Source organism: Camelus ferus, chromosome 3 (assembly GCF_009834535.1).
Source record: "Camelus ferus isolate YT-003-E chromosome 3, BCGSAC_Cfer_1.0, whole genome shotgun sequence".
Lineage (NCBI taxonomy): Eukaryota > Metazoa > Chordata > Mammalia > Artiodactyla > Camelidae > Camelus > Camelus ferus.
The window spans coordinates 91058831-91078250 of NC_045698.1; the positions used below are offsets into that span (position 1 = coordinate 91058831).

A 19420-nucleotide genomic window follows, 5' to 3' on the forward strand; every position below is an offset into this window, starting at 1 on the left:
GATAGCTTACCAACAATCATTTTATGAGTACCTCATTAGTCTATGCTGGGTGTTGTAAAGAAGGTATCATTCTTTTGTCACAAGGTTTAGAATCTAATAGGGGAGGCAGTCATGTAAATTAAGAACAGAATTATAAAACAGGTAAAGAGTAGTACTGGAAAGTGCTAAAATAGAACAACTGTGAAGAAATAAACACACACTTATCTCTTCCCAGTACCTTATTATTGAATCTAATTGGAGCTGAGATTATTCTAAGCAATCTTAAAAACAAATTTGTATTTACAATCTTAAGTTTGTAAACTTACTAGTCTCAGATAATTGTAAAGAAATCAGAAGATTAAAAAAAAAACCTCTAAATTTAAAGGTCACTCATAGAAAACAATGCAAATGTATTTTAGGAAATAAAAACTACCCAAACTGAAGCAAAGAAGAAAAAAAGCCAAAAAGAAAATTTAACAGAGCCTTTTGACTACTTTATCCCAACACGTGGAATATAGCAGATCCTCTGAAAAATAATGACAAATGAATTAAGTCCTGATTAAAAAAGGTATATTGGTGAAAGGGCTAATAAGAAAAGTATTAAGATTCTTGGGTTTTTCCTTCCTCACAGTATAAATATATCTCTGTGTATATGTTTAAATATAATTTAGTGAGGCAGACAGTATGAGGTGATTTTCTGATGCCTTGGCCTTCTCAAATATACCACCAAAAGATAGCCTTTTCCTGTTTGCATCTAGATAAGCATGAGGATACAGTAAGGGGAACTACAGGTTAGAATGAGAAGTTACACAAACTTACAAAAACCACATTTTCTAATTCAGGGCAAATATTAAGCCAGAATCTTAGATTTTCAGTGCTTTTGTGAATTCCCATTTTTAATACACCATTCAGCCTTTTCAGAGACCACTTTGTCATTATGCTTCCTCTTTGTCTTTCTGGCTAGGGCAAGAACCCTGTGAAATTAATTCTTTACAGTAATGCTGTCTAGGCTGGCCCTTTCCATTGTGTCTACAACAGGATAGGTAGACAAAGGCCTCCTTTGCTCTGGATAATCAAGCTTTAGTTAGTAGTGACCCTCTGTATGTTCCCTGGAAACAATATGGGCATATACTTTCAACTAAATGTAATTCAACTAAAAATATATATATATGCAGATTGCTTCCTTAGTGCCAATACTGTGCTTAACTCAGCATGAGCTACAAAAGGAATAAACAAACTCTGCCCACCACAAATTTCCTATGATGATGAAAAATGTCAAGTTTACAAGTAACTACACTAAAAAGCAAAGTGTAAAAAGTGACACGACACACAGAACAACAGCTATGGGCAACATGTGAGAGGCAATATGAAAATATCACCTAGATGGAGCCGCAGGCAGAATAGCACTACCAAAACAGGGTTAGGAAAAGACACACGTGTTCAGGGAACAGCATATGTATTTGTCAAGGACCAAAATCTAGAATGTTTAAGTGGGGAATAAAGGAATATAAAACCATTTGCAGACCATAGTTAGAAACGAAAGGCTTACCTCACCCCCCCCCCAAAAAAAAGAAATGAAAGACTTGGAATTTGAATACAAATTTGAAATCAATAGTGAAAATTAGATAATGGTGAAGTACTGAATATTTTTTCATAGAGAAGGAAAGTTTAATACTGTTCCTGCAATGTAAGTGGGACTTTAAAAAAACAGAATCAGGCAAAGAGAACTGAGACTTTGACTAGGAGACAGATGATATTCTTAACAGAAATATTAAAGACAAGTAGAAGAAAACATGTAGCAGGATAAAACTAGTCAAAGTGTCAAAAGAACATTCTGGTGGAAACGTGGCACCATAGCTCTGGAAAGATGGGCAGTAGAGCTCTGAGTTACGGAATCATGCTGCCACAGAGTTGGGATTTTTAGGATCACATTTATTTCCTGTATAGAAGCCAAAAAGATAGGTGGGAGATAGATGTGTATCTCAGGTTATTTAAAAATAAGTTAATGAAAAGACAAGTGCTTTAATTCAGTAATTAGCATTTTACAATCTTCTAGCTCTTGGAAAAGACTAAAGTAAACAGAAAAACAAATTGAGAAAGCGGCACTCCTTATTTCTCTTGAGAATTCGTTGAAGATACATAAAATATTCCATCCAAGAACATTCTAACATCTTAATGCATACTTTTAGCGAAAATTTTAAGCTAACCTGACTAGAAACATATTCACACTGAAACTACTACTTGCACATTTTTTCCCCAAACTGTGACAAATATTTTATTTTGAACTTTCTTTGAGAGCCAAGGACTTTTATTTTTAAACCAGAACATACGAAAACTCTCAAGAAGTAAACGCATCAGAGCATATTCACACACTTGGCCATATAAAATGGTGTCAACAATATTCCTATTAAGAACTGTTGTTAGGATGTCTCTCTCTTCCTCCCCTGCCTCCAAACACTCCAAATTAGAAACATAGTTGACCCTTGAACAACGCTGGTGTTAGGGGCACTGATTACCTCTCAGCAGTTGAAAACACACATAAAACTTTACAGTCAGCCCTCCGTAGCTGCGGTTCTGTATGCAGGTACTGTAGTGTGTATCTACTAAAAAAATCTGTGTATAAGTAGATATGTGCATTTCAAACCCGTTTTATTCAAAGGTCAATCGTATTTGTATTATTTCACAAGGCTTTGCTTAAACTGTTACAAGTCATTGTTGGTGTTAGCCTTTTAAAATCTCTCAAATGCTGAGATCTGGATAACAGGCAAACCACTTCAAATGTTGCTGGCCAAGGTATAAGCATTGGCAACATACAACTGTAACCAGAAAGTGCTTTGCAGGATGTTTGGTCTTGTCCAAAACGTCCATGAGCAAATTTGGTCTATGCCAAATGGTCTGGGACAGGATCAAGTAACAAGGACCTTTCGGTGTGGACCAACGTCTATTAACCAAAGAGTGTATTCACGGCTTTAGCAAGTACTAAAAGGAGACCTGAGGTCAAGAGAGACCAAGGGTCCAATATTGACATGCAACTCTAACACCCCTCTTCTTCCCTTTGTTTTAGTCCTGAGGATCTGACGAGATACACACACACAGAGTCTAGTTGGTGTTACTTACTGTATCCATGTTTTTTGTTTTTAAACTGTAGGTCCAGAAATTCTACATTTTGGGAGATACAGTTTATCAATCTATTATTATTCTGTTCTTATTTCTTTTATCCTCTAGTAATTATTCCTTTAATTTTTTCCACAATTTTATTCAATTTTTATTTTTAATTATACACTCTATTTACATTCTCTTGAAAATTTGTTAAATGTAGAAATAATAATGTTCACGGAGAAAAACATAAAAGAAGCTGCAGGAACATAATAAAAACTACCCACAAATCTACCATCAATAGAAAAACACCGTTACCATTTGGCATAAAACAGTAATAAAATATATATGCATGTATTTATTTAAGATTCCAATTTCTTTTCTTTCTCATTTTATCTTTGTGGGTTTAACTTTTATGCTGTTTCTAACCTCTGGTTATTGTCCTAAGCTTAACTAAAGTCTAAGTTTGGGGATTTTTACCTTCTTTGGCTACACTTAAAAGATTTTATCTTTTACTCTTGCATATTTGACTTTAGTATTACAATAGTTTTCTCTTTTAAATTTCTGAATTTCTGTTTTGGTTCTCAATTTTCATTATTTTTCCTCCTTTTCTCTGTTCACTCTCCCTAAATACACTGAAACCTATTTTATCTTATTGGTTACTTTATACTTCATACTTTGTACACTGTATCATCTTTTAACTATATGATTCCAAAATGTAAAACTGTAAGGGTAGAAAACAGATTGGTGGTTGCCAGAGTCTAGGGGTCAGGAAAAGGGACTGACTAAAAAAGGACATACAAAGCACTTTTTGAGGTGATGGAAATGTTCTCTGTCTTCCTGTACCCTAAAGAGGGTAATTACATCTCAGCATCAAACATACATACACAAACACAATGATATGCACAAAGCAGAACTGGTATGATTTGGTGCTGAATATGATGATCAAGGGAGGAAGGCCAATGATAGAACTTTCAGGTTTTGGGGGTATGAAGGGGTATGAAAAAGTATCTCCTTCACTTCGTAATGAAGGCACTTTTCTGATGTGCAGGAAAGTTGACAAGGATACCTGCTAATGTTTTATTCAATCTTAAAATGAATCTCTTAAAAAGTAGAATAGACTGTGAAGAGAGTTACTGAGAAGAAAAACATAAAAGGTTGGCCATAGTCCTACAGCAGAAGACTTCCAACCACATCAGCAGCTGTGCTCCAGTCCCAGCTTCACATGGGTCATCCAGTCAGTAGGTGAATATCCTGTAGGTGCTAATATAAGCACAGTTCTACAGAAGCTCCTCCAGGATCTTGACAAAGATACAGGACCCCATCTTTTTGTTCAGGAATAAACCATAGGCCTTTCCAAGTGACCCTGAACTTCAATCTGTGCACTATTTCCTTGTGCCTTTCCTTACAACCATCCAGGGCTCTGTTCCTTGCTCCAAAAAGATGACCATATGATCTTATCTGGGTTAGAGATGGATATACTAGTGAGACCAGGTATGTATATGTCGTCAACAACACATCTCTGTCTTACAATCTATCTTTCTTAGCAAGGTCTAGATATTCCCACTTATCTTGAAAGAAATCTATAGGCATATCCCTGAATTTCATTAATTCAGGGTCAATCTTCCTCCGGGTCTTCACTAAGAAAAACACAGAGTCCAGAGAAGCACAGCTCTATTTTGACTTTAAGGTATGTAACAACTCTTAATTTCTTCCACAAAATATTTCTTTTCGGGAGAGGTGAAATGCACAAAGCCCAACAACTATAGGAACAAAGTAAGTGGCCCCAGAACCACTGCACTGTTTGCAGCTTTACTTTGTAAAAATTCCTTGTTCTGTCTACTATAAAATGTGAAACAAAGGGATATACATGGCATGACCACAGCAACAACCTCTGTAGAGAAAAGCCTTGCATAAACCAAAAATCGAGGGGTTTTTTGCATTTCATATCTGCCTACAAATTCCCCTTAACAGAGGAATGCCAATTTTTGTCAAACAGCTGAATCTGGGTAACTCAAATACAACCAGTTTAACACGTTTTCCTCAGACAATGATTCTATTTCAAGAGATCAGTACTACATGGCAGCCACTAGCCACATGTGGCATTTGAGACATGGCTTGTCTGAATTTAGATATGCTATAAATTTGTATTAAACTTTGGCTTCTGAAGACTTAGTATGGAGAAATAAAGTAACTCATAATTTTTAAACATTGATTACATGCTGAAATGAGAATATCTGGATATATTGTGTTCAATAAAAGATATAAATAAAAAATTAATTTTACCTGTTTCCTTTTACTTTTTAAATGTGGCAACTAGAAAGTTTAACAGTGTGTTTACAATACAAAGGCGACTCTAATTTTCTTCAAAGAAGATTTATATAGTCAATTATTATAAAAATTAACATTTTTATAAGTTTAAGGTCAGTGTTTCAAGATCTATTTTTTATGAACACAAACATTACATATTAAATATAGACTCACTTGGATAAAAAAATTAAAAAGAACACTATATCCATACACTGCTAGATCATATTTAATCACCCTCAAAAGACAGATCGCCTCTTTTATTATGCCTGTAAATCTGAAACAGTAAATAAAGCATATTTTCGCAAAGACCTTATGTCGGAATTTCACACCCTAATTAAAAGACATATGATCACCTAAGGCATAAGCACAAGGTATGTGACAGAATAAAAAAGCCATATGCATATCATCTAAACTCCTAAGGTATTACCTGATAGATATCAGATAAACTGCTGCTCCCAGAGTCACTGGCAATGCTACAACCAGACTGACTAGAAGACACATGAGTCACCTGTGGGTGAGGGTTGTCAGCGATGTGCATCTTGGTAAGATCGGCTGGAAGCTGAAGAAAAAATAATTTAAGATAATCTAAATACCAAACATTATCTTTAGATGAGTTCTTGACACACTGTAACTTTTGCAACAAATCTTTCGTTCTCTCTACAATCATGTGCAACCTCACTTCTAAATTCTCCACTCTTAGGAAAAGATAAGAATCCAATTAGTATTCTAATAGGCAAGCCAACAGTGGGAGCCCACTGAGCAGTCTTCAAAAGAGATTACCATGAGTAATGGTATTTCAGAGGAAAACCTTGGCCTCTTTCTACAAAAAAAAATCAGCTGTTGTCACCATAAAGGGTAGGAATGCTATTACACACACACACACACACACACACACACACACACACACACATACCCCCTCACTAACACAAAATGGTTGCTAATACCAGCATAAAACAGCAATATCTTGGATTAAAGTACCACATCTGGCACCAAGGCTTAAGTAACAGCTGACTGTATTTAATATTCCAAAAATTTAGTAGGCCTCTTTTCACTTAATAATGTATTCGTTGATAGTTGACCCCTAAAAAATGTGTTAGTAATCAAGATGATTTAATAAATAACTGTGCTAGGTGTAGACATACAAGAGACAGAGAATGAAATGATTCCATCACCTCATCTTTAACATAATCACACTTTTATCAGGGATGCAGGCTGTACAATGTATTTCACACCATAATTTCTAGAAGTCTCACAAAATAAATGCCATAGGAGTTGAGACAAGATACAACCCATTGTGTTCCAAAGCAGTGAAAGTTTTACATAGTAGATATGATGGTATGTTTTCCAAATAATTTCTCTGCAATTTCCTGTTACTCAGGACCATTAAAAGAAATCTACTTACTTCTCAGAGCAGGGTTTCTCATCACTTTATATAGGAAAACATTTAAGAAACACACACGTAAATAGTGGAAACTAAATATACCCTAAAGAAGAAAATGGCCAAGCCTGAATTATCTTATCTCAAGAGAAGTCACAGTAATTATAAAAACTATGCACGCAAAAACTACATCACAAACTTCCCCTGCTGATTATGATGAATCCTGTAATTCAGATAAACAGAAAAATTTTAACACACACATACACAATTTGGCCTTTCAAGCTGCTTTTCTCTTAATATTCTCTGATTCTTAAAGAACAGGTTGAAAAGCACTTCTGATAGCCCCTGGTTAAAGAAACAAAAGTTATATTCCAAGACCTAGCATGGAAGGGCCATGCTTTGGATTTCCACCCTGCAAAGTACTTTATACTCTATCTAGTAAATAAGTGTAAACTGACGCCCATTTTAGAATCATCTCAATCCCATCTCCCATCTCATGTTGTATTAAAGTTATGCAGGATTACTAGTGCCTCCAGTTGGCTACTGGAAACAAACAAAACTTCACCACAGGAAAGAAAACCATCTGAAGTCTCAAATTATTTAAAAATTTTTGCATACACAGTATCTACTGCTCAAATAAATCCAGACACTTTAGAGACAAAATGACATTCATGAAAACTAACAGAAATAATAAACTCTAGACATCAGTGAAGAAAAACTTTCAAACAATGGAGTTATCAGACACAGATTATAAAATAACTGTATTTCATATACATGAGAGGTTGGCTAAGCATGCACTCCACCACTTGAGCTGTATCATCCCCGCTGGAAAAACATTTTCTTTAAAAGACCAAAGAGTGTATATTTTAGATTTTGCAGACCACATACAACCTCTGTGGTATACTTTTTTTCTGAATTTTTTTTTTAAACATAATCATTCTTAGCTCAAAAGTCATGCAGCTCACTGGCCATATCTGGTTATTTAGTGATGACATATACAGACAAAAAGACTAAGAATTTTAGCAAAGAAAGAAAAACTAACAAAGAATGACATAAACATTCTAGAACTGAAAAATACAATTATGGAAATTTAAAAAGTCAACAGACGGATTCAATAACAAATTTGACAGAGCTAAGAAAAAAAAGAAAAATCAAGATTGGTCTGAAAAAAATACCTAGAATGAAGCACGGAAAGTAAAAAGAATGAAGCTAGGAGAGAAGGGGTAAGAGCAACAGGAGATACAGTGAAAGGGTAACATCTAAATAACCAGAGTCATAGAAACAGAAGGGTATTTAAGGCATAGTAATGAGGGCTGAGCATTTTTCCAAAACTGACAAAAGATACAAACTCACAGATCAAGCAGCTTTAAGATTTATTGGCAAGATAAATAAAAGACAAACCATATCTATGCACACCAGGGTAAAAATGTTGGGAAAAAAGGAAAAACAGAGAAGTCTTAAAAGAAGTCTGGGAAAAAAGATTACTATGACAAGACAAAAATTAAACTGATGGCTGACTTCAGAAGAGAAACTTGGAAGCCTGAAGACAATGGAGTGATATTTCCAAGAGCTGTAATTCTACACCCAGTAAAAAAAGTCCTCAAAATGGGCAAAATAAAGTCACTTTCAAAGAAACAAAGAAGAGGAGAAATAACCCCAGCAGACATACAATGAGGAAAATCCACTGGAATAAAGAAAATTATTCCAAATGAAAGCTGCTAGATGCAGGAAGAAGGAAAACCAATGAAAACAGGAAATTTGTGAGTAAATCAACATGAATACTGACTATATAAAATAGTAACACAAACTAAAAGAAAGCTTAGGTAGTTATATTTATGTCAGACAAGATAGACTGTGAGGCAAAAGCATTAATAAAGCATTAGTAGAAATAAAAGGGGACATTTCATAATGATAAAAAGTTCAACACTAAACAGATACGCACTTAGTAACATAGCCTCAAAATGGATTAGGCAAAAAAATGATAATGATAAAAGGAGAAGTAGATGAATCCACAATTATGCCACTGAAATTTTACCTCAGATCACTCAGTGACAGAATAATCAAAAAAAAAGTAAAGATACAGAAGATATGAACGTAATTAACAAACTTGACCTAAAGTGTATGTACACAGAACACTGCAACAAAAACTATAAAATACACGTTCTTTTAGGGTACATAAATAAACATTTACGAAAACTGACAATAAGGCAGGCTTCAACAAAATTCAAAAGACTAAAATTATACAGAGAAGATCCCACGATCATAGTGCAAATAAGTCAGAAATAAGTAACAAAAATAACTAGAAAATTATCATGTATCAGAAAATTATAAAACGAACCTCTAAATAGCTCATAGGTCAATGAAGTCATATTGTAAATTATTTAAAAAGAACATTTAATATATTAATTAGAAATATTAAACAGAATAAAAATTAAAACCTGCGTCTCTGCATGTAAAACACTTGCCTCAAAGAGTTGCCTGTACCTATAGAGAACTTTGAGTCAGCAAAATATACACCTTGCTGGGTTAAACCCATCTGAGACATACAGTGTAGCTCTTATTTCACTGCCCTTCCCAGAAACCTACAATAGTTCTCTGTTGCCTATAGGAATCAATTTCAAAATATCTAGCTTGACATTCTTGATTACATTCCACCTCTAGCCTCTTCTTAATGTAAATCTTTCCCTCATATGTATACACAGTCTTCAAGAAACTATGTATTTTAATCATCTATGTCTGTATTCAAGCTGTTAGCTTAGAAGCCTTCCCAGCCTCCAAATAAAACTTTTGACATTCGTTCTTATGAACAGGTGAGCTCCAGTGGACCTCAGAAATTCACATATAGGAAATGGGTGTGGAAAATAGGAAAGTTTGCCAGACCTGGTAGTCTGGCAGATGATGACGTAAGTGAACTGAGGTTGCTCATGAAAAGTCAGCTGTTAAGCCCTGGCTGGGGTCAGGAAGAAAAGGAAAAAAGGCAGATGAACTGATCGACAGAGGAGAAGGTTTAAGAAATCAACAATTCCTACTGAAGGAAAAATCTCTTCCTTTCTGTTTTCTTAGTCATAAGGAAAACAGTAACTACTGGGTGTTACGAATTTCTAGCTTAATAACAGAAAACAAGTTAGTAGGAAAGAACAATGGATTTACAGTAAGGCAGCCTGGGTTTCAGATTTTAGTACCCTTATTTCCTAGCTATATGACGAAAGGCAACCTTTATAAGTTCTCCAGACCATGGTTTCCTAATCTGTAAATTGGGTATAATAATAGCATTTACCTATTAGTTCCATTTAATAAGAGAAGCAATCCTAGCTCTAATAAGCATTAGTCCTACATTACATTCATCATTTTTATTTTACTCACTATTCTTGAATTTGCAGCAGCCCTTATTCAAATTAGTCTTTGTAAAAACTCACGTAGGATATATTTGCTACAGTTTACATATTTGGTACACGTGATGAAAACTCAAATGTTAGCTTCAAGCACCATCATTATTATTCCTATCAGATAAAGAAGTTGAGAGGATTCCTATATGAAGATCTGTTTTCTTTATGAATTATAAACAGATCTGTACGCTTATAAATCTGTGTCTAATCTACACTGTTACAGTGAGCTCCTTGAAGCTAGGAACCATCTCTTTTCATCTTTATGTTACCAACAGAATTCCTGACACAAAGTAAAGTATTGCAGAGAGAAGCAGACTCAGATAAACCTGGATTTAAATTCCAATTCCACTACTTACTTCAGTGTGAGATTTGGGGCAATTTGCTTAATCTCACTGCCCCAGTTCTTTATCAGTAAGGTAGAGATAATAATAATGTTTGCCATTTAGGGTCTAGTAAGAATGAAGATCGCTCAGTACATCTGAAGTATCATTATGAAGCCAATTTGTAGACTTGCTCTTCTGAGTTTGATTCACTGTGTTAACTTTTATGGATTACCTCCTTATCCTTGGTCTTATTTCTATAGAAATCTTGGAATATAGAATATCTTCCCCATCCTGACATCCCAACCAAACATTTGTCATTTAAAAACTATACTCAGTCTTTGCATTTCCATCTACTTCATTCCTAGATGAGATCTTTTCTTTGTATCTGAACAATAGAAACTAAGTGGGAGGGAGATTTTTGAGCTGAAACATAATCCTGTCTTCTTTATTATTGAAACCATTTATACGCAGCTCTTTGATTTTCTGCTGCCTTTTTAAATACTCATAATAGAGCTATAAAATGGCCTCTAGGCATGGCTTTAACTTATCCCACAGGTCTTGATCTCCAGATATCCGGGCTGCTTTGGTCTCTGCTCTGCCATCTCAACATGAGGCCACTTAAATAACAGCAGCAGCAGAAGAAACAGCTGGAAGAGGCTGTTACACACGGCCAGCAACCAGGGAAATAAAAATTAATACAAGTAACTTCCCCCCATCAGACTGGCAAAAATAAAAATTGATAATACAAAATATGGGCAAGGCTACGGAGGAAGACAATATTCTCATAAGTGGCTGATGGGAGTTATGAATTAGAAGAGCTACCCTGGAGAGTAATAAGAGAAGTAGCCACTTTGAGGAGCAAATGCAAGATTTACTACATTTAAAATACATAAATCTTATAAATTAACAATTCCGCTTTGAGTACTTACCCTAAAGAAACATACAGGTGCACAACGAAGAATGTACAAGGACATTCATTACAAACAATATTTGTAATAGTTTAAAGGAAAGATAAAACAAGTACTGAAGGATAACAGCTGAAGTGTAATACAGCTCAGTATGAAATACAATGCAATGGTCCAAAGGAGATCTGAATGCTCAAACCTGGATAGCACTCCAAGATGTACTGATTTAAAAAGCAACTTTCATGATAAATATAAAAGATATGACTCAGTTTTTTAAAAGCATAAAAATAATATTTTATATTTTCTTTGTATATACTTATCTAGGTTTAGGGGTAAAGATTTAGAGGAATATATACTAGATAATCTATAGCAGCACTCTCTAGTGAAGGTAAAAGATCAAGGGTGGTGGTCCAAAAGGAATTTTAGCTTTATTTGTAACATCTAGCTGAAATGTTTTATTTTCATATGGAAAAGAATTCCCCTATTATTTCTATAAATAGATTATTTGAAAAATTTCAAAACTGAAAACAAATATATACACATATATGCTAAGGCAATTTTCTCCTACCTTATTTAAAAGTGGCCACAAACACTGGAATGTTTGAGATTCTGTAACCCGTAGCAACTAAGGGTTGCTATACACACAGTACACATTCTAACTTTCTGTAATGATGGAAGTATTAAATTTTAAAGATGAGATTTATTAGAATTCCTTGAGAGAACATGACAAATATTGAATACCTGATATATAAAGTTGGGCTTATAATAAACATTTAACTTACAAGCATTGGAAACAGAGTAAAAAGTGACATAAATGAGGTAACGACATATACTCCCAACATAAGGACCTGTAGGGGAAGCTGAGGAATGAATGGGAAGTGAAATACTTGTGTTTTCATTCCAATCCTTTGAATGCAGTACTCACGCTCTACATATTCCTATCGCATATGTATATTATATAAAAACATAAACATATTGTTATATATTTACATTTCACATTTCTACGTAATGAAGGGCTAGCAAAGTGATGCCTACCCCACATACAATACCTGTTCATTAAGTATTTGAAGAACAACTGTATGAATATTTGACTTCTAAACACTGTCACTGCTGCTCAGAAGGGTTCCATGGATATCTGAACAGATAAAGTCTCAGCACAGATACATTCAGTATTTCAGTGGAAGTAGCACTTCCTAAACTGCATACTCTGGGATACTATTTCAGGAGATAAAACTCATGGATATACTGTGGGGAAAAAGGCTCAATGGCTGAAGAAATTAGCAAAAGTCATTTAAAAACTACACAATTCCCTAAGAGAACAGCATTCCTCAAAGATCACTATTAAATTGCAAACTGCATTGTTAGAACCTGCTTTTTAAAATGTAGCTACCTGATACAGAAGCACTGTTAGTATCCAGAAATCACTTATTCAAAAATCTTAAAAATATCAAGGAATAAAGATGATTCTTGGGCACATCACAAAGTCTCTAAGTTCCTGTTTGCTACTCACAGGAAGACATTTCATAACTATAAACTCATTTGCTGTTAATATAAATAAATTTTTAACAATCTTGATGGTCTAATTCCCCAATCACTGAATAAGGAGCCCTTAGGGTATACCTGGTGTTAGTGATAACAGTGATAAAAATCAGGGTTTTGAGAGATTTAAGAAAAACAATTAAAATACTAAAATAACAAAAGCAACCTAGGAAGATCTCATTCTCCCCAGGGGTAAAGAGCAGACTAAATGTACTAAATAGTCCTGACAGAGACCCAGAACTGTAACATCCAACATGACAGCCCTGGTTACACAGGGCTACTGAGAACTTGAAGCGTGGCTAGTCAAATTGAGACATGCTGTCAAATACAAAATGCAAATCTGGATTTAGCTTTTTTTTAAAGTAAATATTTCATTAATAATTACTGTATTTTTACTACATATTGAAGAAAACTTACTGGACATATTATCATATAAATTTTACCTTAAATTTTTTAAATATGGCTACCAAAAGGTTTAAAATTACATACGTAATTCACATTATATTTCTGTTGAACAGTATTAGGTCACAGGCTTGAATAAGCATGATGCATTCAGGAAACAATAAGTAAACCCATGTAGCTCAGGTAGGGATGTATATAGGAAGATACGAGAGATGAAGGGCCAGTTATAGCATTTTGGGATGCTTAGATTTCTTGTACTAGAAAAGTTTTAAGCATGAAAATAAATGGAAGAAATATGCTTTTGAAAAACATTACTCTAGAAGCAAAGAAGATGAAATGGAAGAAAATCATACATATGGGAGACAGGAAACATTAGTCAAGGCACAAAAAGACGGAGGCCTTATGAAATCAAAAGCAAGTCACCAGAATTACAAAGAAGCTTCTAGGACTAGACAGAGTGACATACCACAGTAGTATCAGCTAACAGTAAGAGAGAGTTAAAAATATACCCTAAGTCCTCAAAAGCAGTCTGGAGCCTGTTTTATGGAGGTAGTCTAAATTTCTCAAAAGCCATAAAGGAAATAGCTACATCTAATCACTGGAGCATTGGGTATACACACCAACCACTACTGTGCCTGAGGCATGTGAAATTACAGAGGAAATACGCATTCCCAACTCATTTTTACTAAAAGATGAGGGCTGGGGGAGGGACATTTAAATAACTCAACAAGTAGTAGAGTTTTTCAATTCTAAGACAGATTTCTCCCCACTTTAACATTTTTAAAACCACAGAGCAGCTTTCAATCAATATTTGCACTTAATAGTGAGTTTGTTAAAAGTGCAAATAGAATTGTTGAGAAAAGAGGCAATCAGTTTTAAGAATGCCTGTTAAGTCTGAGGACAAGCAAGGAAACCAAAGTAGGTTGGAGGGAACAAGGAGAAAGGGAGTAGAAGATAAGGGAAACGGAAGAGATCATACACTGTCCAGCAAGTCTCGGATGACTTTTACTCTGAAGAAACAGTGTCAAGAAGGAAAAAGTGATCAGTTGTGTCAAATGTTGCAGATAGGTCAAGTGAGGTAGGGGTCAAGAAATTACCTATAGATGTAGCTGTGAGTAAAAGTGAGAAAGGAAGCACTTCCTAGGTCAGTGATTGTAGGAGCATCTAAAGAAGGAAACGGAAGTCAAAGGGGTAATGCCTCCTCCATCCAGTCAACAATCACTTAGGGCAAGCACCGTAACAGACCAGGAAGGTAAGCTCTCAACTAAGAATCACTCAAGAAAAGCAACTGTCTGAAAGAAAACAACAACAAAAAAATTCAACTAAAGAGAAAAATCTAAACTTGAAGAAAGACCTAATATGACAATGACGAAAAATAGGATCCATAAAGTGAAAACAAGTTATTCAAAAAGGGTGGTTGTGAAAAAGCATCACTTAAGAGATTTCAGAAATAAGTAACAATGATTCAATTTAGAAATTTAAAAGATAAATAGCAGGACAGCAGTTGGTCACAAATGCAGAATGAGTTAATAAGCCAGAATATCAAACTGAGAATGCACCAAGTGAGAATAAAGTATGAAACAAATGGACAGATCCAGGGTTCCAACACCAGGAGTGACAAGAGAAAAAGACTCGCAGTTTTCAAAAAACAAAAAAAACAAAAAAAAAAACAAAAAAAAAAACCCAAAAACAAACAAACAAAAAAACACCAAATTTCTCACAACTGAAGACAAATGGGAATCTTCAGCTTAAGAGAGACTTTCTAAAGCCAAGAAGGGGAAACAAAACAAAAAGTTAGATAATCCATGGTAAAACTTTACGGCACCAAGAATAAAAAATAAAACAAACTGAAGCAAATTTGACACAACTAACAACCGATAAGAAGAAAAGGAGATTACTTAACACAGGAACAATTACAAGAATCCCAGACTTCTCATCACCAATGCTGGATGCTGGAAGAAAGCACATTAACTTTTTCAAAGTGCTACAGGGAAAAGACTTTAGATTTATTATTTTTATATAGAACTAAACAATTATTTGAAGGGTAAATATAAAAAAAAGCATTTTGAACATTGCTGCTAGAACTATTTATTTAACCAAGAAACTAAATGAATATGTAAACAAATATATGTATATTCATGTATGACTGAAGCATTGTGCTATACACCAGAAACTGACACAACTTTGTAAACTGACTATACTTCAATTAAAAAAAAGTGAAAAAAAAATAAACTAAATGAATTCAGAAGTAATGAAATCAAAGTAGCAGTATGGGTAAAAACAAACTAATAAATAAGGTCAGTAATAGACATATTAGAAAACCAAAGTATGACACAACATTGTAAAATGATTATAAATCAATAAAAAATGTTAAAAAAAAAAAAAAAGAAAGAAAACCAAAGTAGCAAGTATGAAAAGTTAATCACCAATTTAATATGCTTAATCACAAGCCACAGTTAAAATTTTAACAATAGTAACATGGAAGGGGTAGGGGAGGAAACATGTACTTTATTATAAATACTTAATCTACACAGTAAAGTACAAATCACAACATGCTGCTCAGATAATATCTGTAAGCATTTAATGGAACCTTAAAAAATCTGGTATTTAAAATCCTCTTTGGCTCTTCCACACTTGTTAAACATTTAATCAAAAGTTGGTTACCGGTACCCCCAAAGGCTATTTTTTGTTAGTATTCTAAAGAACAACTCCTATATCTCATTCCTTCCTTTGAATTTTTTAAAATCTGCTCTCATCTATTCCCCTTCTACATGTTGTTTTAAACCTCAGTGCCAAGCATCAGCAATCCATAGGTCCCACAGGTGGCATTTCCACTAAAGAGACCATCCACGCCTTACCAGATAATAGTACAAACGAAGCGTGTACCTAGGCTTCTTCCCATCTCTTTATATTTTAATCAGCAGTTTGCCAAATGGACAGTGAATTTAAAAGTACTTCCAGAAGGTGCCTTTGAGAAAGACATCCAATGAGCTATCTTTCAGCTAAAACAGTACACCATGATGCTATCATAGTATTTCTTCCTTAGTCACCATCAATAGGACAATCTTTAAACAAAGACATGATTTCAGCTCATCCTAAGAAATGCTTGTATGGTGCCTGTCTCTATTCAACAGGACCATAAAGAAATCTTAACACAGCCAATGTTACAATTAAAATGTTTACTAAAACACAACTAAAAATTCATACTTCTGTTTTGAAATTTACATAACAGGAAAGATAAGTGGCCTCAAATTCTAGATCTATATAAAAAGCCACTATGAACAATACAATTTATTAAATCACACTTTAAACTTTCCTAAAACCAAGCATATCCTGTTGTGTAGCATTTTGCATTTCTGTGAGTTAATGTGTTTATTTTAAAATGACAAGTATAATAGATGATCTTAAGCAATTTCAAGCTACTAATGGTTCACTTACTACTATTTTGAAAATAATAGGAACATTATTAAAATCTTTTCTTGTAACTGCTTTTCATAATATTTTCTTAGTATTATTTCACTGCTTAAGAATTATTACCCAGTCTTCATAAAATAATATAATTCAATAATTTACTTGACAGTACCCTATCAGTGAAAAACGTCCTATGACTATAGATGAGACTAGCATACCTAAATATACCATTTAAGGAAATGAGTAAATACAATACATTCAAGTAAGAGTAAGATCACAGGGAAGTACAGAAATAGCCATAAACAAATGATGATTCAGTCCAAAGACAGTACATTTCAAATGTACTGCATTTTAAGACTGTAGATTATTAAGAAAGTATTTTTAAAATTCTCTTTCAGGTACATTAGAATAGTTCAGAGATTCCTTTAAACTGAAAAACAAAATGGCCATGAGGTTGAGCTTTTTAGATTGCTTTACAGTTCTTATTTTTAAAGTTTGGAAAATATAATAGTACAATAAAGCTTATTTGCAATTCAAAATAGTAGGACTTGAATGTAACAGCTAGATAATATCAATCTCAAAGAAAAAAAAACAATTACTTACTTTGGAGGCCCATGGCTGAAGACAATTGGCATAACAGCGAACAAGAAAAGCCATTTCCTGAGCTGGAAAGGATAGTTTCCTTTTCAAACCAGACCCACACCGATGAGTATGTTGACAAAATTCTAAGTTTCTTTTTTACAAATCATGCACCATTTGCAGTGTAAATCGCAGTGTAAAAACACCTTCTCCAAATCCCTTTCAAACTGAAATGAGGAGCTTTTGGTAGCTTAGAATTTAGCTTCTAAATAACTGCAACAGTTTTCATCAAAATGTTCACTTTTAACAAGCAAATCACAGTAAAGCAAGATGTTTATATTTCTGGCTTAGAACACACAGACATACACATGCTTCCTCAAGCACCTGGCACAGACATGCACACAGTGTGGTAACACAACAGTTAATACAGTATGAATCAAAGCAAATAAGGCAACATGCACCAAATCTGTGTTGCTGAATTCTGAGAAACCTTTCCTCTCTGTAATACAGCTTTCTTTTCTTCAACTTATTTCATTCTGTAGAGTAAACACTGCAGTAATTCTTCTGCATCAGAAGCAAACCAGAACATTGTATCCTTAAGATGAAAGTTTCTTCTTTATATTGTTAATCACCAGAGGTTCAAAAAAAAAAAAAAAATCAACCGTTGAGCAAATGGTAGTTAGAAGATATATGCTCTAACAGGTTTGTTCTGTAGAATGCCTGAGAATCTCCAAAATTAAAAATTTCTCTTTTCAAATGCACTATTTACAGCTCTGCAGCATTGCTTCTTGTTCTAATGCATCAGTAAGATAGTAGTGCTGATCTAAGTCTGGCTTTTCTGGTTGAAAATTTATGATATCATACAAAAACACTACATCTTCTGCTAAAGCAAGACTATATGTTAGTGTCCTAATTCCTACTGTCCTTGCCTGTTTCACAGCAGCTCCCTAAGGAGAAGCTCCTATTGATTCTATGCTCTGCAGTAAGATGAAATATCTAATAAGAAGGAAAGAGAGTGGGAGGAGAATAGAGCTAAAAGGATGACATCACCTGTATAGAAAGCCTTCAGAAACTGCATTAGATCAATTGGCTACTGTATCTGCAGATGCAGCCCCAAGAGCAATTTATTGAAAACACACACACCCTTCTGTGAGACATGTCAGCAGGCTAAATTCTGTAAGAAAAAAAAAATTGGCTTAAGCATCTATTTCAGTTTTTAAAATCTCTTTGATTTTTACTTCCATGCACTGATAGACTGCTTTATTTGGGATGCCACACTTCCTAACATTATTATTCAAATTTAACAGAGTATTGTCCTCCCAAGGGAAAATAATTAGCTCTGGTAAGACACTCCTGCACTGCAAAAGCAGAAGGCAGACTAGTTCTCAGATGTCACGTATGTATTCATTCATAACACTACTAATATTTCATGGGTTTCTGCTTGCAAAACTTATTTATCAAATAACTTCTGGAAAGGTATAATCTTCAAGACCACCTTAAATTAACATTAAAAATATCAAACTGATACTAAGATTTGTATGTAAACAGCAAATTTAAATGAAAACAACAGAATTTCATTTTGCAGAGGAAAGCTGAGAAGAAAAAAACCCCACAGGCACAACAGCTGACTTGCAGCATGCACCAACCCCTCTGAGGAAGAATATTCTATGCAATATGGTACCTTCCTACAGCCTAACATTAAATTCCTAGAAAGAGACTGGAATGGAAGTAAAATTCAGAAGGAATCAGAAAAGAAAATGATTCAACCTGCTTCCAAACTGAGCTTGGACTAGAATGAAATACCATTTTTCTACAAAAATAACAGGAAAAAAAATTTCTTTCTTACCACACACCCTGTCCAAACTAAAAACACAATTCCTCTAGTACCCTTCCTAGTCTTCAAGATCCTGCCACAAGGCATCTAATGTAGATAGACACTCCCACAAAGAGTTTACACTAAAGGTTTGTAATTGTGCCTCCCAATAGTCCAAGTAAAACATAGTTTCCAATGGCAAAATACAGTCAGTATGCCTCCAGGCAGCAAAATTATGAGAGTAACATCAATGAATATATCAAAGTAATAAAACTATCTTGCTTTATTCATCTACCACT

At 34.4% G+C, this 19420-nt stretch overlaps 1 protein-coding gene across 6 annotated transcripts in view; it reads right to left on the minus strand.

Annotated features, from left to right (window-relative positions):
• RAPGEF6 (Rap guanine nucleotide exchange factor 6) overlaps positions 1 to 19420 on the minus strand; it is a 197864-nt gene that overhangs the window by 93321 nt on the left and 85123 nt on the right. For all 6 annotated transcript variants that reach the window (XR_001365932.2, XM_032476649.1, XM_006184094.3 and 3 more), the window contains one exon: positions 5813 to 5944. Coding sequence is in view for 5 of the 6 variants with exons in the window: in XM_032476649.1 (XP_032332540.1) it covers positions 5813 to 5944 (132 nt within the window). In the remaining variant the exon portion in view is untranslated. The remainder of the gene's footprint in view (positions 1 to 5812; positions 5945 to 19420) is intronic.